The sequence below is a fragment of the Pithys albifrons genome, chromosome 9 (genome assembly GCF_047495875.1).
Source record: "Pithys albifrons albifrons isolate INPA30051 chromosome 9, PitAlb_v1, whole genome shotgun sequence".
NCBI lineage: Eukaryota > Metazoa > Chordata > Aves > Passeriformes > Thamnophilidae > Pithys > Pithys albifrons.
Genome location: NC_092466.1, coordinates 491,443 through 513,513, shown reverse-complemented (window position 1 = coordinate 513,513; position 22,071 = coordinate 491,443). Strand labels below are relative to the sequence as shown.

Sequence of the window (22,071 nt, the reverse complement as noted above, 5' to 3'; positions counted from 1 at the left end):
CAGCTTGAAGGGGAGTCCAGCAGGTGCAGCACTCTTGGGAAATCTGAAAACAAACATTTTTCTGCTGTGTCTGTGCCACAAGCATGGCAGCACTGTGAGCACCTCTAGGGAGATTCCTGGAGGAGGGAAGGCAGAGGAATATTTCCCACGGCTATCCTGATGTCCCAGTGTGGCAGTGTGGACTGGCTCGTGTCCATGCTCTCCATCACCTGAATCCTGCTGTTTGTGTTGTTCCTCTTCTGCCTTATTGCTGCACTCTGTGCCATGGGATCCCGTGAGCAGTCAGTCCAGACCTGCCTTCTCGCAGTGGGGTTGCTGTGCAGGCTCTCTGAGCCTGTGGCTGTTGGGAGAGATCAGCAGAGCGAGTTCAAAACGCCTGATGTTGCAGTGCAAGGGTGTATTTGTTGTACACACCTGCCTTTGCACTGTTCTCTGGGATGGCTCTGTGATTGTCAATTGTTGATGCGAATGTGCAGGAACGTTTTCCCTCTAGAGAAATAAAGAGTTGTCCTTTATTATGCAGAGGCTGAATCCTGGGAGTGCATCCCCAGCCCCCGAGCTCTGTTCAGTGGCCGTGTCCCCACAGGGGCTGCTCGAGGGTGGTGGTTCCTGAGGTGCAGCCCCTGTTCTTCCCCCTCTGCAGGCCCCTCTCCATGTCAGGAGGCATCAGCTCCAGCTCCAGGGACCTGGCACAGTTTCCAGGCCAAGGGAATGGCAACTCTGTTGTTGATATTCTTAATTCTCAATCCTGAATTTAAGGAGTTTCACTCTTGCTTTTCGTATAAAATCAATATATTGCAGCATAAGTATGTGTTTCCAGAGCTCCCTAATAGCAATATTTAAAAACATGTGCAGCTGTCCTTGTGAGTGTCCCCCAGATCTGCAGGTTTGTCCTGAAGTGAATCCTCATGCTCTGGTACCCAGCGAGTCCATTGCAATTTCATCTCACTGAGGTGGTCAGAGGAAACTCGAGGTGGCTTTTCCCAATGTAAATCATAACTCATTGGGAATATATGAGAAAAACCTCAAGGGGGAAAAGTCAATAAAGTTTTCCTTACATTTTGTCAGAGCCTAAATGGAGCCTGAAGCCCATTTTCCTAAACAGGAAAAGAGCCATTCCAGCTCGGAGAGGAATGTTGATGCTAGGTGAAGTGCACTTCCTTGTGACAGAGAAAAATAGAGGTGTTACCTCACTGCAAACAGGATATCTCTGAATAGTTAGGTTTAAATATACAACATTTTCCATGGTGGCTCTGAATTTCTGGAGCTGTGGACACAGAATGGGGTTTGGCTGCAGCAGTGTTGGTGCTGGGGGGAGGTTTCCTGGTAGCTCACACTGCTGCACTCTTGGGTTTTACTGTGAATAAATGTGTCCACAAAGTGTTTGTGGAAATTTGTTTTTTGTGCTTGGTCTTGTTAATATTCCTGTACATAGAGCAGAGTTGTCTGGCCCCGTGGCAGCAGCAGTGTGAGCTCAGCAGCTCCAGACTGCCCTGCCATGGGGTGTGAGCTGCCCCCCAGCATGGGGGCACCTCCCCTCCCACGTGTGTCCTTGCAGTGGATGCATCCTTGATTCAGATACAAGAGGGGTTTGGAGATGGAAACTAAACTTTCCAACTGAAGATGTCTTCCCTCTGTTCCCCTCAAAGTCTGTCTTGTCAGCAACAGTGGGTGGTGAATGTCATGTTACCAAAAGGAGTGATTTTCCTCAAAACATGATGGAGAAACAGGACCCAGAGTACGTGCTCTTGCAGTGCTTGACTTGCATTTTTATTTTCAAGCGTGTGCTTATTCCAGTCCAGTGTGCCAGACTGTGTATGTACAGTAGGCTGGGAAGGGTTCAGTAGTACTGGGGAAATGTGTGCAGTATCTCTTGCTGCAGTCTTGTGTCTTATCTGAGTGAGAAATGGTTACAGTAAGGAAGAACCTTCCAGAGATGTAACTTCTAAATAGGAAGTCTCTATTCCTGGCCACGTCTTGTGAGTAATTCTGTAGATGAGTGTAGAAGGCAAAGGGCTATTTTATGAGTTGAGGGAAAACTTCTAAGTGTTTTGCATGTATATTTTTTTGTCCCTTTACCTGTGGGTTTGTATATTGCTAAGCCTGGTCATTTTTCATTCATCTTTCTGTATGTGGGAATCTTTCTGCCAGTGGCACTTTCCCTGTAGGCTTGGGAATCTCTTCAGGAGTCCCACAGGAGTGGTTCTACCCACCACAGTGCAGATGGTGTTTTTCTGGCTCCTCAAGTTCAGGTTCAGTCATGACTATGCTAATCCTCTGCCCAGGCCTGTGGTCAGTCCTGCTGCCTGGCTTGCTCAGGTTGTTGCTTTGCACCTGGTGCTTTTCCCCTCTGCTGTGTCATGTCTGTCCAGGCTGTACTCACACACGTCACTTCAGTCTGTCTGAGATCACTCATCACTTGTCTTGCCTCTTCATTTATTTCACGTTCTGTTCACATTCCATTATTTTGAGGATAAGCTGCCTGACTCCATGTAAACCCCTCTGGCTTCCTCAGCCTTCCCAAGATGTTTTGTGTCAATAATGGGAGGTTGGCTCCTGGTTGCTTGGTTTGTTGTTTGTTTTTGGCCAAAGCTTCCTCTCAATTGCTCTCACACTGGATTTGCAGGGACACGTTTTTGCTGTATCCCAGGATAGAGCCTTGTAAAAATCTACTAAACTTTCAGGGGAAGCTACAAATTTGAGAGGAGTTGAACAGCCTTTGTACTGAAACAACAGCCTTTCATGCTGGCTGCTAGCCTGCTGAGCATCCTGTAATCTCACATTCTTCAGAGTTAATATTAGATCAAACAGATATTTGCATATATATAAAATACCTATATACGTTTATAGTTAAAGAATTCCCTGGGGCACAGCCTGCAGCACCTGTGCTGGGCACCAGTGGGAGGCTGGCACCTCCTCGCTGTCGTTTGTGTCGCGGGTTCACATGTGGGGTTGGACACACAAACTGCTGAGGGTGTGTGGGGTTGGACACACAAACTGCTGAGGGCGTGTGGGGTTGGACACACAAACTGCTGAGGGCGTGTGGGGTTGTTACGAACAAGGTCTCACTTTCCCAGGGAGGTCTGGGAGTGCCTGGGCTGGGGAGCTGTGGGGCTGGGAGTGTGAGGGGCTGGCAGAGAAGGGGCACCAGCTGCTGGCACACTGGTGGGCTCCCAAAGTAAAGAACTGGGCTTTACAGGGTGGGGCCAAGTCTGTGTGCTTAAAAACATAAAATGCATTGAGAGAACATAATCATTAACACGAGGATGAACAGTCAGAGGATCCTGTGGGGCTGGGTTGCTGGCAGGTTGTCTTTCTGGCCTGTGCATGCTTTTGTTTCATTGTGGAGTCTTTAGAATTTGTTTTCAGCCATGGTAGATTTTTCCCAGACGTGGGAGCAGCTGTGATCTCGGTGTTGGTTGTTTGCAGGCTGTGTCAGCAGGGTGTGTGTCCCCATGCCCGGCGCCATCCGACCCTGCGCACTGACACTGCCGTGGCCTGCCCGGCGCTTCCTTCCCTGGGACTCTATATTTAAACACTGCACTGTGGCACAGACTGAGGCTGCTGCTTCTCAAGCCAAAGGAAACAGTTCTCTTTAGGGATAAGAGTGAACGAGGGGCAGGATTTCCTGTGGAAACGCACCCACTGGAGAGTTGACTTTTACTTTGAACTTAATGGTGGAAAAAAAGCAAAATGAAAAGCCTGGACAGTTTATTCCATAGAAAATATATGGGTTAAGGTTAGGGGGGTTTTTTTCTGCCCTGTTACCACCTTCTTTGTTCTTCTGGGCATGAGCTGGAACTTCTCCTGGGAGGTGGGAGCAGGACAGTTTCAGAGCCATGTTTGGGAGGTGGGAGCAGGACAGTTTCAGAGCCATGTTTGGGAGGTGGGAGCAGGACAGTTTCAGAGCCATGTGTAGTGCTTGTGCAGACCCACAGGTCGTGTCCCAGTGGGGCTGTGCAGCTCTGCCATGGAGGGACAGTCGGGTCTGTCCCCACAGGTCGTGTCCCAGCGGGGCTGTGCAGCTCTGCCATGGAGGGACAGTCGGGTCTGTCCCCACAGGTCGTGTCCCAGCAGGGCTGTGCAGCTCTGCCATGGAGGGACAGTCGGGTCTGTCCCCACAGGTCGTGTCCCAGCAGGGCTGTGCAGCCCTGCCATGGAGGGACAGTCGGGTCTGTCCCCACAGGTCGTGTCCCAGCAGGGCTGTGCAGCTCTGCCATGGAGGGACAGTCGGGTCTGTCCCCACAGCAGGACTGGGATGGCAGGATGGGCCCTGCCACAGCAAACGTGTTCCCTGGGGGGAGCGGGAGCTGCTCTTCTGTCCTGGGTTAGGACTCTATAAATAGCCAGTCTGTGGGGTCAGAGCCATGGAGGGCTGAGTCTGCCCCTCTGGGGACACGGGGACAGGCCCCAGAGCCATGCAGAGCCAAGCCTGTCCCTCTGGGGACACGGGGACAGGTCCCAGAGTCATGGAGGGCTGAGCCTGTCCCTCTGGGGACACGGGGACAGGTCCCAGAGCCATGGAGGGCCAAGCCTGCCCCTCTGGGGACACGGGGACAGGCCCCAGAGCCATGAGCTGTGCCATGAGGAGCCCCAGTTGTCACCGTGGGGTCCCAGGAAGACCTGTGGGCACGTGCCCTACTGCACGGGGACAGGAGCTCCCTTTAGGTGTACGGATAATCTGTTTGCAGGGCAGCAGCTCAGGAGGGTTTGTGTGTGTTTCATCCCTCCAGCAGCCATATGTGCCCCATATGGGTGTGTGGCTGGAGCTGCAGTGGGTGCCGTGTGGGGGCCCCACACACTGCCATGTGCTCCCTCCCACAGCTCTGGGAACCCACCATGGCCGTGGCTGTGTGTCTGATGGAGGTGAATACCTGTTCTGGCTGATTTCCTCAGAAAGTGCCCCCTCACTCCTTCCTACAGTCATTCTGGTCCATGTGGCAGGACCATGGAGCAGCTGCTCCACTGACCACGTCTGGTCTGAGTTGGGGTTTCTGAACTCCTTCAGCTCCTTTAAAGGCTCCAGAGAAAAAAGTCAAACATGTTCACTTCAGCAGGTGGGTGCTGCACTGAGGAGCCATTAAGCAGTGTGGGGTGACACAGCGGGGCGCAGGGTGACACAGTGAGGTAACAGCAGTGCGGGGTGACACAGCGGGGTGCAGGGTGGCAGCAGCATGCAGGTTGGCAGCAGCATGCAGGGTGACAGCGATGCGGGGTGACAGCCCCGGTGGGACACAGCCCCAAGACCCCCAGTGTGAGCCGGGGGTGTGTGGGCAGAGCTGCTGAGGGGACAGATCTCCCCTCCCCATGTCCTCAGGGATCTGTGTCTTCTCCTGCTTGTCAGAGCTGGTGTTGCAACAGCAGCGGCGTTTCCAGCCGCCCCCACTGACATCACTGCCTGATGTGGGGAGCGGGTTTGCAAAGGGGAATGTTCCAGTAACGTATTTCTGTACAAAATGTTCCAGCTTTCCTGCATAACATTTTGTCCTGTCTCAGTAAACTACAGTGGTGTCTTTAAAACCAGAGAAGCACAGTTCCATGCTGTTTCATCTGGACTCTCCAGGTTGTTAGGGGGTTGGGTTTGTTCCAGTTCTCCCAGTTTCCTGAGCACACCGTTCCCGACAGGCTGGAGCACCGCGGTGCTGCTGCCCGTGGGGCAGTCGGAGTGGGCGATCCCTGGGGGCTCTGCCCCAAAGGCACTGGCTCTGTGCTGGAGAAGGCAGCGTTCCCATGTGCCTGCCAGCAACCTGCATGTCCTGCTCATCAGCACCTCCTGAAGTGCTGAGAATGGGGTAAGAGACAGGCGAGGTGACTGTGTATGAGAGTCAGCTTTTTATTCAGTTTCTCTCCCCCCGTTTTTTTTGGCTCTGTAAAGTCCTTATGAGGGTGGAATCCCTGATGGTGCCCAAGTTCACACTGCATGGGGACCAGTGGGTGTGTTTCTCCATAGCCCTGGCTGACAGCAGTGTGGGTTGTCTTTGCTTTCCCACCTTCAGAGCAGATGGAAGTTCTCCTTACTGAAGGAAGATCAGGATTCCCTAAATCCCCCTCAGATGGCAAAGTCCTTCCCTAAGCCAGGGACTGCTTTGTGGTGCCTGGTAAAGGAGGGCTGGGCACTGAGCAGGGGCTGAGCAGGAGAGCTGTGGGCTTGCATCCCTGGGGATACTCCAGCCCCTGGGCACATCCCCGCATGCCTGCAGTGGGGACCTGTGGCAGCAGGGTGGGCAGAGACCCCCCGGTTCAGATCCCGTGTGACACCTGTGGCAGGGGATGAGGAACCTGTTGACTCCTGCATGTGCAGCCCTTGGTCCTCATCCAGCGTGGTGCTGTGCAGGGGTGAGGGAGGCCTGGGAGCAGAGCAGGGCAGACCTGGGACACATCCAGGAGAGGAGCTCACCCTGCCCAACATGGGCACAGCGCGGGGCAGAGGGGCTGGTGAGCATCACACATGGCCTGGGCCAACATCTGGGGCCTCCTCCTGCTGCCCCTTCTGTGGGGGCTGCAGTTGGGAAGGGAAGTGGGCAGGGAAGGATCGCGGCAGTGACAGCAGCAGGTTTCACTTCTGCCTCCCCCACAGCAGGAGGAGTGTTGGCACAGGCAGCACTCTGCACATGCCTCCTAACTGGAGGACTGGGCATTAAGCACTGCCTTCTGTAGGTGTCCCTTTGCCTTCCAGCTGGGCACAGGTGTGTTCTGGGGGTGCTGCCTGCCCTGCTCCTGCGCAGTCTGAGACGGGTGTCCCCGTGGGAGCGCTGACCCCAGTGCTCAGTGCAGGGAAGGGCTGCTGCAATTCCAGCATTGCCATCAGGGCTGCCTTTTGGACACTGTAGGAACTTCATAAATTAACACAGCGTTGCACAAACCAGAGTTTGGAATATATTTTTGGTTTTAGCTCTTGTGTTCATTCTTTATTTTCTTTCATGAAAGCTGCTAAAATTCTATTTCATACCATAAAGTGTGGTTTGTTTGTTTGTTTGTTTTTTATTTGAGGGGTGGCGGAGCAGGAAGACATTCACTTTCAAAGCATACTGTGCTTGGGATTTTTTTGCTTGTTTTTCCACTGTAACATAAGGACTGAGCCCTGGTGTGTTATTTGAAGGTGTATCCTGACTGAGAGCAGAAACACTGACTCTGAATCCAGTGTTTGTGTAGAAGCCCAAGGACCTTACAGCTGTGAATGGGCAAGAGGCTCATTTCTGTAACTGGGGCCAAACACAGTCCCAAAGATTTATATACTCAAAGATCTAAAGGAATCAGCATTCTAGGCATCTGTTTCAATATTGCTTGATATTTAGGTTTCCAGATGAATATCAATGGCAGATTTAAATGTACATCTGTTTTAAAGGCAGCAGGGAAGTATTTATTTCATTTGAGAGTTTGCTTCAGCTGGAGCTTGCTGGATGAAACACTTTGTAAAGGGCCGTGCACGTCTCTGCCAATTTGTATCTTTCTAAGCTTTCCTCTCTGCCAGACGCCTGATGGTCTTTTGCGGAAACTTAAGGGAATACTGAGGATGTTATTTCCAATTGCACATATCAATTCTGCTGCTTTGACTTCCTTGAAACTGCATTAGCAATGTTTTATTAATTGAGCAAAGCTGTTTTCCTTTTAGGATTTTGTTTCGCTAAATTGTTTCTTTTGAGTTGTCCATGCGTTTGAAGATTTATTTCTCCTTGTATAATTTATTTTTACCATAAAGCATCATCTAGAGACTTTCTCTGTAAATTTTTCCTCTTAGAGCAACTGTATTTTAAGTGCAGTTGTAGCACCTAAGCCTTGTCCTGGGGTATCCTGAGGGTGCAGGAGGGAAGAGGATTGGGCTCCTGAACAACCAAGATGTCAGTAATAATACATACAGAACAGCTGTGTTCAGTTGGTTTGGTGGTGGGTGTTTTCCCCCCATCCTTCCTCTGTAAAGCAAAGCCCAAACCTTGACTTTTGCTCAAGGACACCTGATTGCACCACAACAGTGGAAGAGGTTGCTCCAGTGTCACCTGTCAGGAGAGGACTCTCCAGGTCCTTTCATCTAAGCCAAGCAACAGATGGGCCCATACGGCTTTCCTGGTCCCTGCTGCTCTCTGGAGTTGCTGCCCTGGTGTCACTCACATGCCCAGCCCTCTCTTGGGCACAAAAAGCTGTCTGACATCAGTCTCCTGCCAGTGCAGGGACTCATTTTCCCTCTGGGAGAAATTGTGCACTGTGAAGCAGCATTTAGTGCTCACCTCTTGGGTGCCTCCTGAGCCCCAGTATCAGCAGGTGTTTTCCTTTGGGGCCCCAGTGCTGGCAGCCGTGTGCCATGGAGAGCTGTGGGACCCCAGTGCTGGCAGCCGTGTGCCATGGAGAGCTGTGGGACCCCAGTGCTGGCAGCCGTGTGCCATGGGGCTGTGGGACCCCAGTGCTGGCAGCCGTGTGCCATAGAGTGCCCCAGTGCTGGCAGCCGCGTGCCATGGGGCTGTGGGACCCCAGTGCTGGCAGCCGCGTGCCATGGGGCTGTGGGACCCCAGTGCTGGCAGCCGCGTGCCATGGGGCTGTGGGACCCCCGTGCTGGCAGCCGCGTGCCATGGGGCTGTGGGACCCCAGTGCTGGCAGCCGTGTGCCATGGGGCTGTGGGACCCCAGTGCTGGCAGCCGTGTGCCATGGGGCTGTGGGACCCCCGTGCTGGCAGCCGTGTGCCATGGGGCTGTGGGACCCCCGTGCTGGCAGCCGTGTGCCATGGGGCTGTGGGACCCCCGTGCTGGCAGCCGTGTGCCATGGGGCTGTGGGACCCCCGTGCTGGCAGCCGTGTGCCATGGGGCTGTGGGACCCCCGTGCTGGCAGCCGTGTGCCATGGGGCTGTGGGACCCCAGTGCTGGCAGCCGTGTGCCATGGAGTGCCCCAGTGCTGGCAGCCGTGTGCCATGGAGTGCCCCAGTGCTGGCAGCCGTGTGCCATGGGGCTGTGGGACCCCAGTGCTGGCAGCCGCGTGCCATGGGGCTGTGGGACCCCAGTGCTGGCAGCCGCGTGCCATGGGGCTGTGGGACCCCCGTGCTGGCAGCCGCGTGCCATGGGGCTGTGGGACCCCAGTGCTGGCAGCCGTGTGCCATGGGGCTGTGGGACCCCAGTGCTGGCAGCCGTGTGCCATGGGGCTGTGGGACCCCCGTGCTGGCAGCCGTGTGCCATGGGGCTGTGGGACCCCCGTGCTGGCAGCCGTGTGCCATGGGGCTGTGGGACCCCCGTGCTGGCAGCCGTGTGCCATGGAGTGCCCCAGTGCTGGCAGCCGTGTGCCATGGAGTGCCCCAGTGCTGGCAGCCGTGTGCCATGGGGCTGTGGGACCCCAGTGCTGGCAGCCGCGTGCCATGGGGCTGTGGGACCCCAGTGCTGGCAGCCGCGTGCCATGGGGCTGTGGGACCCCAGTGCTGGCAGCCGTGTGCCATGGGGCTGTGGGACCCCAGTGCTGGCAGCCGTGTGCCATGGGGCTGTGGGACCCCAGTGCTGGCAGCCGTGTGCCATGGGGCTGTGGGACCCCAGTGCTGGCAGCCGTGTGCCATGGGGCTGTGGGACCCTCATGCTGTGCGTGTCTCACCAGCCTGCACCAGGTGGGCCTCAGGGGCTGTGCCTGCTGTGGCATTTGTCTCGGATCACTCCTGATGATCCAGGGTTACTCACCCTGGAGCTGCTTCCCAGCACGATATGCTTTGTCCCAGCCAAGCCTTTGGCTCATTGGACTGTTGGTGGGAGAGCTGTGTGTGTGCACATGTGCAGGAGCCTTGTGGGTGGAGGGTGTTATCCTGCAGGAGAACACTGTCAGCTCTGAACCACCTCTGCCAGGCTCACCATCACCAAAACAAGGTTGGCATTTCCATGTGGTGGCTCTGAATAAAGCTGAGAATAAACTTTGTGGACTGTTGGGCCATTGATCAGAGATACATTTATTACGGAAACCTGCACAGCAGCAAGGAAAAGGGAAAAAATAACAATCCTGAAAACCTACTCTCTAGATCAAATTGAAATTAATTTCTAAATATCCCCCTCAGCTCTTTGTTTCTGAAATAGGATGTAAACAACTCTCATGTGCCTCCTCTGTTGTCAGATACTTGCGTTTGATCCCTGCGCATTTATTAGTATGACAGACTGTATTGTGGCATCCCCAGGGTCTGCTTGGCAGTAAACTCACAGCCAGTCTTGGGCCTGTGGTATTTGGCATGAAAGCTCTTTCTCCTGGTGGAGCAGGGTGTGTTGGAGCTGCCTCGCTGACAGCTCGCACGCTGCTGGCGTGTTCCTCCGGGGACTGACTCTGCAGTGGTTCTGGGAAAGGTTTGGAATTCCATCCCTGACAGAGCAGTGCCCCATCACATAGTGTGTGGCTCGTAAATGTGGGTGTATTTTTTGAGGAAAGAGCATTTATTGCTCGGAGGAGTTGATAGACAGTGCTGGACACCAGTGTGTGTGGCTCGTGAGTTTTAGTTACTGAGCTTCAGGTGGCAGAAGTTACTGTCTGCAAATGTGAGCTCTTACATGATATTACATTATTGCTGTTTTTCCATGGAACACGTTGTATCTTATTAATTAAAGGCAATATTTTATGCTAGTCTCCTCTATGCAGTTATTCCCTGAGCTGCTGGGCTCAGGTGTCCCAGAGCTGAACAGTGTGTCCGTACACAACAACGGACCTGGGGCACTCCCACCAGTCTTTATTTCTTGTGGAGAAGGCACCGGGAGTCTGTGGGATGTTCTGCTTCACGATGCCCGCACAGCATGGCTGTGAAAAGGCCTGCAGCTGTCACAGCCCCCAGGATTAATAAAACATGTGGGATATTTTCAAGCCTCCATAAAACCCAGCCTACAGGAAGAACTGTTTGGATCATTGGCTTTAGTGGCTGCCGTCACTGCTGGGTCTCGGTTGACTCATAGCAACTCTGAACTAAAAGTTTCCTGAATTTTTAGCTGTGTCTCTGTTGTAGCTTGGACACATGAAAATTGAAGTGATGTGGTGGCAGCCACAGCAACGGGGTAGTTGCATAGCTGGAATATACTGGTCTGCAGCTCTCAACACATCTCGCTTTGACTTGGCTCAGACAAATTACTAATCGTGCTTTTGTCAGTGACAGACAAGGATTTTCATTTCCTTTCTGTCGGTCCATGTGTAAGTTCTCTTGCTTGCCTTGCCTGCCAGGCAGGCTGCAGATTGCTGAGCTTCCTCAGAGGGTGACAGAGGTCATTTGCAGTGGGCAGATCCACTGTCCACAGTGTGCTGAGCCATTCATTGCCCATGGCTCGCTGGGCTGTGCCCACCACCCGCCTGGCAGACACGAGCCAGGATGATGCTGCTCCCCTCTGCGGTGTCTGTACCCCGTAGGTCTAAAAGGACAGTTGTGGATATCCCCACGTTCAACCTGGGGGGAGGTTTTAAAGATTGAATTTCAAACAAATGGAGAAAGAAACTCCACAAATACACAGCAGAGACCACAGTAGTGGATGCGAGTGTGACTGTTGCCAGAGCTCTTTCTCTATGTGCAAGAGCAGATAAATTTGATTTATCCTTTTCTTTAGTTTTCCTCTTGCCCTTCCAAAATCAGGATACAAAGCAAGGGAAAAATTGAGTGTATTAATGTGGTTAATCCCTGCTATTTGCTAACAATTATAGTTTGTGCAGTGTTGGATTAACTCTTGTTAATGCTCTTAACATGCTGGTTATTCAAATATCCAGTAGCCTTTAAGCTTTCAATAAGATGTCAGTAATAGAAGTTAAATTTGAAGCACATGGGGAGCTCACTGGGGTGAGGAGAGTTAAGATTCCAGGCTGCTCTTGTTCCAATCTTTGCAGTTACTTGTAAGTCATTATTCAGCAGCAGTTCCCACCTTGGGCTGGTGCCTGGCTGGGTTTATCCTGTGCATGGGCTGTGGAGGGGGACCAGCCCAGTGGGACTGTGCTCTTGGTATGGTGTGTGCCCAGGGACAGCCTGGGCTGAGCCCTCCAGGTGCCAGGGCATAAACAGTGCCTGTGTGCTGCTTACCTGCAGGAAACATGGTGGTTAAAAATGGTTTAACTTCATGTTTCAAGGGTGTATCTGGATCTGTGTTAGGCCTGTGTAAGCCTGGAAGTATTGCCATCAGATCTGTTGTATTATTTTCTACACCATTCTGTAAGCGTGGAAGTCTTGTTGCTCCATCATAGTGTGATGTAACATAATCCTTAAGAAAATTACTGGTTATCTTAAACTCTACTGAAAATGTGTATCTTCACGTAATTGTAGTGTGGGAATGTTATAACTGAAAGCTGAGCTTCATTAGTGCTGAGAGACATCCTCCTCTTTTGTTCTGTGACACTGGATTAGCTAAGGAAAGAATAGGCTTGGGACAGATATTAATACTTTGACTGGAATATCAGAGAATCCCAGACTGGTTTGGGCGGGAAGGAACCTTAAAGTGCATCTCATTCCACCCCCTTGCCATAACCAGGGACACCAGCAGAGGAAAGAAGATCGACCTCTGTGAATGGTGCTGGCTTAGAGATGATCAAGCAGCTTGTATTTTATAAAAATAGAGTTGTATCAATTATTAAGGCTGTGTTGGCTAATTACCAGTCTCTGTCACAAGACACCCGTGCAGAGCGAGGGGCTGGAGCAGTGTGTGGGTATCTTCTGACTGTTTTCCTTTACTCTCCTTGGTGACTGGGAATGAGCTTCCCAGTGCTTGTCAGGCAGTACCTGTGACAGGCTCAGCTGTGCCCAAGGGCCGTGGACAGGCAGCAGTGCCACCCCCACCTGCCTGCCCCCCTCCTCCCCAGAGCTGCCCCTCTGGGATGGCAAAGGCAGCCCGTGATGTTGCTGTGCTTCCTTCCCACACATCAGCTGCTGGTCGAGGTGCTCAGTGTCACAGGGAAACCCACACTGGCACAGCCTGGCACTGCTCCTTTGGGCATCTGTAGAGCTCTCAGACCTGTGCTGCCCCACAGGCCTGTCCTGGGGCTCTGTCTTCTCGGAGATGGGCATAAAAGTCTTTGTCGTGAATTGCTGAACTGGAGTCTTGCTGAGTAATAGCATTTCCATCCCTGGGAGCGTTCAAGGCCAGGTTGGACATGGCTTGGAGAAACTTGGTGTAGTGGAAGGTGTCCCTGCCCATGGCAGGAGGTTAGAACTGGGTGATCTTCAAGGTGTCTTCCAACCCAAACCATTCCACGAACTCATGAGTATATATATACATTTATTTCTTAGACTGTGGTTGGCACTGATAGTTAACCATGAACTGAGCAAGGAGCAGACCTTGCAGAAGGGCTGTGGTTGTGTCCTGCTGAGCTCCTTCCGTGTGCTGTACCTGGCGTTGGCTCTAAAGCTCCATTGCCAAAGGTACTTGGAGTGCACTTCTCATCTTTCTGCTTGGGAGTTACAAATGTGTTACAAACTGGGGTGTTGTATGTGATTCATAAACTTCTTCCTGGGATTTCTTGTATGAACAGTAGATTGCATTTGGTCACTGTCCTGACCAATGCATCCTGTATTAAATGCAAGCATTGTTGATGCTCAATTAGGAGGCCAATTTCAAGCTTGTCATTTAAACTTCACTTTTTCCATTCACAGAGAGCGATTTTCTTTTTTCTTTTTATGTTTTCCTTTCCTATTTTCTTTGAGATGTTTTCTTGAGTGGACTTTCTGTTCCTTTATGCCCACAGAGTTTAGGAGGTGCTCCCAAATACGTACTTTGAGAACCTGTGACAGAACTGCTCTTTGGGCAGGAAAGAAAATTCCCAGTCCTGTTGAACAAGCAGCGTGTCCGTGATGTTCCCCCCTTGCTATCATGGCCTGCCTGGCGGGAGCTGCTGGTCACCCTCTCCTGGCACTTGTGCCCCCGAGGCTCAACGTTTTGGGAGGCTTTTTCCATCCCAGCCCACAAATTAAACTGCATTGGGGATGCTTTTGCTAACAGATGTCCTTTAATAAAAAGTGTTTGTAGTTTTAATTGTTTTTTTCACTTGACTCTTCTATGCACAGAGGAGGTTTGCTCTGCAGGTGCTGCACTGCTGTTCAGTGCCTGTGCTGGGCCTCTGTCCTACCCAGAGGCTGCTCGAGGTTCCTTGGCAGGGCCTTCTTGGTGCTAGCAGAGTTTTGGCAGTTTTAAGAACTATTATGGCATCAGCCCCATCAGCTGAGGCTGCTGAAGATCTAGAGCTCATTTCAGCTGATGCCGTGAACGTGCCCTCTCCCAGCCTTGCTCTTGGGGACATCTGTGTGATTCTTTGTCTGGTTTAGGATCTTACATGTCGGGTTGGTCTCACAGTCCGTGAGGTCCTCAGTGGTTTGGAACATCTTGTCCAGCCTGGAGTCCTGACAGCACATGTTTTAATTACTTTGTAGGAGTTAAAGGCTGATGGATCTTTCCCCTCCCCTGTCTGGTGGTGTTTGAGGCGACTCATTCTGCTCTTGGTATGAGCCATGATATGTATATGTGTGTGTCTGTACATCCAGCACCTTTAAGCGGTAGGGACTTGTTCTGTTGTTGCTCTTGCTTCAGTTACAGCATTCCTGATGTTTCCCTCAGATGCAGCCACAACATTAATTAACAGGTCCCCCTTTGTTGCTGCTGTTTTAGGCTGCATTTCCTATGATAAGAGAGTGGTGCTTGTTCAGAGTGCAGCATCCCTGGCCGGGAAGAGCCGTCTCTCGGTGTCTCCTGCAGTTTGGATACGGGTGGTTTCAGCTGTTTCCAGAGGTGCTGGTTCTGCTGTGGACGCACAGACACCAGTTCTATGAACAGCTTTGGTCACTCACGAACACAGAGCCTTCAGAACAGGCAGCAGATGCTCAGTGTCTGTCTTTCGGCTCGTGCTGTGTTTTGACAGGGGCCCAGGCTCTGGTTTTCTTGCGGGATCCAGCGCGGGCCCCGGACCGCGTCCCTCGGGGAGCTCTCTCGGCATTCCCTGCACAGGCAGCCGAGGCTGCTTCGGGCTCCCTTTGGATTCCAGCTGCCTCTGTATTCCCAGCCTCTCACAGGAAAGGAGATCAGCCGCGCTCAGCAAAGAGGGTTTGCTGATTTCCAGTGGCTCCTGGGCCGGCGGCGGCGCAGCTGGGACAGGAGAGCGGGGACAGGGAGAGGATGCCCAGAGCCCCTCGGGCGGCCGCGGGACTGCGGTCCTGGCACGCCGTGTCGTCCTCCCCCTCCTCGGGGATGCCGCGTGTCGTCCTCCTCCCCCCCCTCCTCGGGGATGCCGCGTGTCGTCCTCCTGCCCCCCCCCCTCGGGGATGCCGCGTGTCGTCCTCCTGCCCCCCCCCCTCGGGGATGCCGCGTGTCGTCCTCCTGCCCCCCCCCCTCGGGGATGCCGCGTGTCGTCCTCCTGCCCCCCCCCCCCTCGGGGATGCCGCGTGTCGTCCTCCTGCCCCCCCCCCCCTCGGGGATGCCGCGTGTCGTCCTCCCCCCCCCTCGGGGATGCCGCGTGTCGTCCTCCCCCCCCTCGGGGATGCCGCGTGTCGTCCTCCCCTCCCCCCCCTCGGGGATGCCGCGTGTCGTCCTCCCCTCCCCCCCCTCGGGGATGCCGCGTGTCGTCCTCCCCCCCCCCCCCTCGGGGATGCCGCGTGTCGTCCTCCCCCCCCCCCCCTCGGGGATGCCGCGTGTCGTCCTCCCCCCCCCCCCCCCCCCCCCCCCCCCCCTCGGGGATGCCGCGTGTCGTCCTCCCCCCCCCGCCTCGGGGATGCCGCGTCCCCCTTCCCCGTGGGGCAGAGCTTTGGGTCAGTGCTGCCCTCGCTGCTCTCGGCCCGTCCCATCGCATGTCCCCGGCGCTGGCAGGGCCGCCGGTGTCCCCTGTCGCAGCAGGGGCGGGCACAGCCCCTTCCTCGCCCCTCGGGCGCCGCTTTCCCCCAGCGCTGCCAATGCCGTCGTTGCTCCGTCTCTCCTGGGTCAGCATCCCCCGAGCCCCCGCTTTGCTCGGCCGGGAGTAAAACAGCCTTAAACTGCACGGTGACAGCCAACCCCGTCTGTCAGCCTGCTCATTGATCAGTGTTGTGTCGCCTGAACTCAGTGACTGTCACTGTGGGCTGTGACACAAGCAGGGTGGCACGTCCTGCTGCTCCTCGGGGAAGCCGTGGGCTCTCGGAAACGCTGAACTAAGGGATGCTGAATTTGCATTTGGAAGTTGTTTGTGCAAATATATGTAATAAACCCACAGCTTTTAAGTAAAAGTTTGGATGTTGAAGAATCTACACTCTTCCATAGATGTTTTTTCTTAAAATCACGTGTAATTCTAGTTTTTCTCAATGATTTGTATGCATTGCCTTTGAAATGTGGTGAACTAATAATGTGAATAGAACATGCAGATTATCTTCTTTTTGTTAGACAGCTGTGAGTGTGAAGTTGTTAAGATGCCACAATAATGGTACCCACCTGGTGGGAGGGGTTCAGCAGCAGCATCTGTGTACTTTGGTAGAGCACAGCAAGAGGGGCTTGCAAGTCTATTTCAAGGTCAGAAAAGATTTAAATCCAGCAAATCTTTGAATACAGATGTCTAACGGGTGCCAATAAACTTTTGAAGACAGTAAAGGACATAAAAAAATTTTAGTAATTCTGTTGAAATAGTTGTGATGGTCAGTCATGTTGATGGACCTGAAAGCAGTTTTTTAGTAAGCCTGTACTGGTCAAACAGAACTTGATCAAAGGTTTTGCTTTTCATTAAATAGCTAGAAGACCAAGTACAATGAAGGGAGAGGAAAATAGCCTGTATTTCATGTTTTTCTGTGAATGTAGCTTGAAGGAAGAGATGCAAAGGCTCTGGGGCCCTACTTGAGACTGCACACTGAGTCTGTAACTGCAGCAGGGCCAGTGTGGGGCCTTTGGAGCTCAGGGTTCCTGGGATCCCTCAGCCCACCTGGGGCTCTTGGAGCTGTTTAGGTCGGGCTCATGGAAGTTTGGGGTGGCTGTGCCTTGTGTTCAGCTGGTGTGCAGCACCCAACTTGCCAGTTCTCCTCTGGTTCATTTTGGAGCTCAGTGAGTTTTCACAAAGTGAGTCAAGAATTTTTTCCTTTTAGCTTAAAAAATGAGCCTATTCTTTGCTAAAAATAACCTTCACAAAATAGAACCTGCTTTCTATAATTCATTGGCTTTCTTCCATTTCCCTCTGAATGAAACTAAAAAGAAATTTTCCAGGCTGTTAATTTGGTTTCGTTTCATTCTTTCCCCTTTTTTCCTTAGAATGAAAGGCTTCTTACCCTGCCTAAATGCATTTTCTCTTTCTCCTTTTTGAAGACTCCTTCCCCATCTGAATATATTTTTGCAACAGGCTTTAAGCTTATCTTTTGGCTGTAGGGTGTAATTTTGTGGGAAATGGGAACACTGAGAAGAGACTTGGATTTGAAAAGCCGCTTGTTTTCGGGCTGGTACAGCTCATGTGGTGTCCATGTGTTCACAACCTGACTGAGTTTTCTTATAAGCCTGACCAGTACAGTGACCAGCATGACACAAATAGACTTCAAGTGGAAATTTGTCATGAAAAGAGATTATTTTAGTGGGATTTGGAATTCCAAGAAAAGGGTCAAAGCTGCCTTTAATTGAAGGGTGCAGCATGCCCAGGACGCGTGTCCTGTTATTGTAACGCGGGTGCCACGTGGTGCTGCCGTCTGGAAGTCGCGCTTGTTTAGGGGGAAGGGTTTCTTTTTGGGAAGGGTTTCTATTTGTGGCTCTGTTCAGTCAAAGTATGTTCCTGACAGAAGGGCAGGATGAAACCAAAGCTGTGCTCCCCTGGGCACTGGGGTATTTGCTGAGCTTAGCCCAGGAAATGGCAGAATTTGGTGCATGTTTGAGGAGCAGCTGGAGTTTCAAACGGGTAAATAACCCTGAGGAATCCGTGCTGACCAGGCTTGGTGTTCCCAGGCAGGAGTATGAGCACAGGACAGAGCAACCTGGGGCCCTGAGTCATGAGGGCAAGGAAGAATGGCAGGAAAGAAGAGCTCTGGGTGCTTGGGAGAGAGCCCTGGAGCAGAGAAGGCTCTGGGGAGACCTTAGAGCCCCTTGCAGTACCTAAAGGGCTTCAGGAGAGATAGAGAGGGACTCTGGACAAGGGCCTGGAGGGACAGGACAAGGGGAAATGGCAGGGTTGGATGGGATATGAGAAGGAATTCCTGGCTGGGAGGGTGGGCAGGCCCTGGCACAGGTTGGGCAGAGAAGCTGTGGCTGCCCCATCCCTGGGAGTGTCCCAGGCCAGGTTGGACAGGGCTTGGAGCAGCCTGGGCTGGTGGGAGGTGTCCCTGCCCATGGCAGGGGTGGCATTGGGTGGGCTTTAAGGTCCCTTCCATCCCAAACCATTCTGTGATTCTATGATGTTCCAAACAGAGTGTTAATATCTGTCCTGAGTATTTTGCTTTCTTTTGTCTCTCCTGCCATTCCCCCAGCTGGTGCTCTCTGGCAGATCCCCGAGGGCATGAGCTGAGGCTGCTGTGTGGGCAGGGGAGAAGGACACTGAGCAACCAGCTGGCACGGGGCTGGAGCTGGGGGAAGAAGGCTAATAATAAGGAAGGGTTGGGATTAGCCAGTGGGGAGATACTGGTTCATCAGTGCATGGGTATGAAAGGATTTAGCATTGAAGAGGACAGGGAAAAGATTAATTTCTGTTACGTTACAAAAAGTATGAGATAATTTAATGAAGGACAGAGTGTGGAGAGAAAGGATGGGAAGAAGGCCAAAGTCAGTGGAAGACATGAAATATAATGTGCCTATTTTTAGACAGAAAAATAAGAGGAAGATAAATTATGTTTCTACTTGATTGTAATCTCCAGTCCTTCAAAACTTAAAATTGTTTCATTTATGTGAGGTGACTGGGGAGGAGTGTGAGGCAGAGGGCTCTGTTACAGAATTGTACTGCACAGTTATGAAAATGGGAGGAAAGGATACGGTCGTGCCATAGGGTGGGACTGTTGGAGGAGGGCATGGCAGGTCCATAGAGCACTGAGGTGACAGCTCCAGCTGTGGGTGGCCAGGGCAGTCTCAGCAGCCACAGGGCTCCCTCTGAGCCTTTGCTCATGTCATTAATTAGCTTAACGGGTCTCACAGGAGTCAGGTATGGATTTTCCAGGCCATTGGAGGGACGGTGACCATTCCTCTAGAGCTGAAGTTCTGAGTGCACCTGGGGACAGTGCACAGCAGCTCCATGGGGAATATCTGCTGTGGGCCTCCAGGTACTGACTCCTGGGGTTAATAATAAGAAGAAAATAAATACTTTTTAAAAATAAGCAAACAAAACCCAAACTCCAAACCACTGTTCTCCCACGCAAACCTGTATGCAGGCTGCTCCCACTTTTTCACAAATCCAGGAGCTGGTAGAGACTGTAGCAGTGAAATGTGGCAGCTCAAGTGCCACTGGCAGCTTTGATTTAAATGTCACTTGTGGCTGAGTCCTGCTCACACTGGTCTGCCTTCAAAGGTGGCTGTTGTGTGTTTGTTTCACATGGGTTTGAGGTTGGAATTTTTTAGGGAGCTCTGGGTAGTCCATGTAAACGTGTATCCCCTCCAGTGGGAGGTGGGGTTGGATACAGGGATGATCTGTTGATAGTTTCTGTTGTGCAAGGGTCTCATGTAGTGAGGTTCCAGGGACCTACTTGCTCTCTACAGCTTCCCAAAATGAGGGTGGAGCCAGCTGGGAGTCAGGCTCTTCTCCCAAGTAACAAGGGACAGGACAAGAAGAAATGGTCTCAGGTTGCACCAGGGGAGGTTTAGGTTTTGGGGGAAAATTCCTTCTCCAAAAGGCTTGTCTGGCCCTGGCACAGGATGCCCAGCACAGAGGTGGAGTCCCCATCCCTGGAGGGATTTAAAAGCTGTGTGGGTTAGTGGAGTGTTGGCAGTGCTGGGGAGTGGTTGGACTCGATGGTCTGCGAGGTCTCATTGTACCCAAATGATTCTCAGGTTCCCTGCAGATGATGAGTAAACAGTGATGCCCATCTTAGACTGTGCAGTGGAGGCAGAACAAGCAAATTTGTCCTTGGCTTTCCTTTCTGACTAACTACTGTTAGTGCTGGATTAGTCTTAAAACTCAAGAGATACCGAGGACGTCTTGTGACTGTCACAAATAAAGTAAAGAGGAGTGAGGAATCTGTGAGGTTTTGGTTTTTTAAGATCAAATTGCCCACTGCTGAGTGAGGCCACGCTCTGGTTTGGACATCAGCACCCAGTGCTGTGGGGGCTGTGCCAGAGCCTCACACTGGGCTTTAATGGGAGGTGTCACAGTCCCTGAGGTCTTGTTTTCTTGATGATTTGAATTTGGCCTCATGGTTTAGATGATAAACAAATCATATACAAACCATGTTCTTAGGTCATATCTGTTTTTTAGAGAGATTAAAAAGAACCCCATCAGTAATTCCCGTGCCCTCTCTGTAACTTCAGCCTGAAGTCAGCTTGCAATCACTGCAGCTGCTGATTTGCTTGGTTTCTCTTTGGCTGTTAAAAGAGCAAGAGCCCTCACTGTTCTCAGTGGGAGTCTCTCCGTGCTCAGGATGAGTGGGAGAAGGGTAAGGCACTAAACAAGAAGTCCCTGGTGGGCATTTCTCATGGATCATGTCACATCCTGGAGGGTGCAGGGTTCTCTGTGCTGGCAGTGAGCTGTGCCAGCCCAGGGAAAGGGCACAGAGGGGAGAAGGGGATGTTTTGTTCTCTCTGAGTATTAATTTAAGCTGTCCCTGAGCTTGGGCCAAGGTTCAAGCTCCACACCCAGAGCGAGGACTTCCATAGGGAATATGGCGAATGTGCATCACTGAGAAAAATAATCGTTCCTAGGAGAGGAAATGTCACCTTTTTGACCGATTCCAGAATTGTCAAAGGGTGAAAAACAAAGGGGAGGTGACAGATTGTGTGGGACAAACAGGGTGCCTTTTCCTCTCAGCCTTCACAAACTCGTGCAAGGCTCCAGGATGGGGGGACTGTTGCAGCCTTACAAATTGTGACAGCACCTGTGGGCAAACCTTCACGCAACAGGCAGGATGAAGTAGTAAGTTCAAAGTTTTATCCAGCTATGTGAAAATAACACACTTGATGGGAGAGTAGAGCAAAACAGGTTTCATGCCTGTGTGTTTGCCTCTGGCAGGTAGTGTTGGAGCTGTTTGTAAGGGATGACGTTGAGGCATCTCTGTGGCTTTTTCAGTTTGAGATGTTCTGCTGCCTCCCACAGATTATGCATGTTCTGACCTGTGCTGTGAGAGCAAAGTCTGATCTGAGCTTTTTTCCCCACTAGGATGCAAAAATTATCCAGCAATCTTGTTGTTGAAAATAAAGCTCAGCAAATCAATTCTCTCCCTCTGTGATCATGTCTAGGTTGGGCTCCGTTGCTGAAAAGGCAGAACTGTGCACCCACTGTGGTTTGCTGCTTTGGTTTTCATCCCTTCTGTAGCAGTCTGGAAATGCTTCTCCCAGTTTGTCCTTGACAGGAGCACTAATGGGCTCGAGCAGCCTGTGGAAGCACCGCCTTTCTTCGGACTCAGTTTGGTAGAGGTGTATCCATGTCACCTGAAGCTCTGGTGGCAGGAGCTGGAAGTGGGCAGGTTGGAGAAGTTTCTGATCCCCAGGTGGTGAATGTGCCTGTCTAACAGGGCGTATTTCAACATGAATCAAGTCTGCTGATCTAATTGCCTGATAAACCTGTGTGGGTACAAATACTGTGCAGTCATATAAAAATGCACCTTCTTGGTGGGAATCAGAGGGGACTTGGAAATGACAGGATGACACCTTTCCATGGGCATAGTGCAGGAGCATCTTTATGTTTGTGCTTTTTGCTTTAATTGTGAAAAAACTCCCCACCTGAATGCACTGAAGAAAGCAATAAGTATTGGGATATTATTGTAAAAATACATTACTCTTATTCCTAACTACTTTTTGTCTTTTGTTTTTCAGCCAGAAAATTTACAGAAGAATTGGCTTCGGGAATTTTATCAGGTAAGGTAAAGCTTATTTTCTCATGGACTTTTGTGCACACTTGCCTATTGGCACAATTTGTAATGTCAGCATCTTTTGCTTTGTGAAGTGAAATCACTAATTATTTTATAGTAGAAACTAGCCCTGAAAAACGTCTTCTGGATTTCTTAGTGGTCATTATAAAAATTCAGCATATAAACACAATTTTTTCTCATTC

General features: G+C 51.7%; 1 protein-coding gene across 3 annotated transcripts in view; it reads left to right on the top strand.

The window, feature by feature from the left end:
• Positions 1-22,071, top strand: part of INPP5A (inositol polyphosphate-5-phosphatase A) — a 195,029-nt gene that overhangs the window by 24,400 nt on the left and 148,558 nt on the right. For all 3 annotated transcript variants that reach the window (XM_071563901.1, XM_071563902.1, XM_071563903.1), the window contains exon 2: positions 21,834-21,875. In XM_071563901.1, coding sequence (XP_071420002.1) covers positions 21,834-21,875 — 42 coding nt within the window. The remainder of the gene's footprint in view (positions 1-21,833; positions 21,876-22,071) is intronic.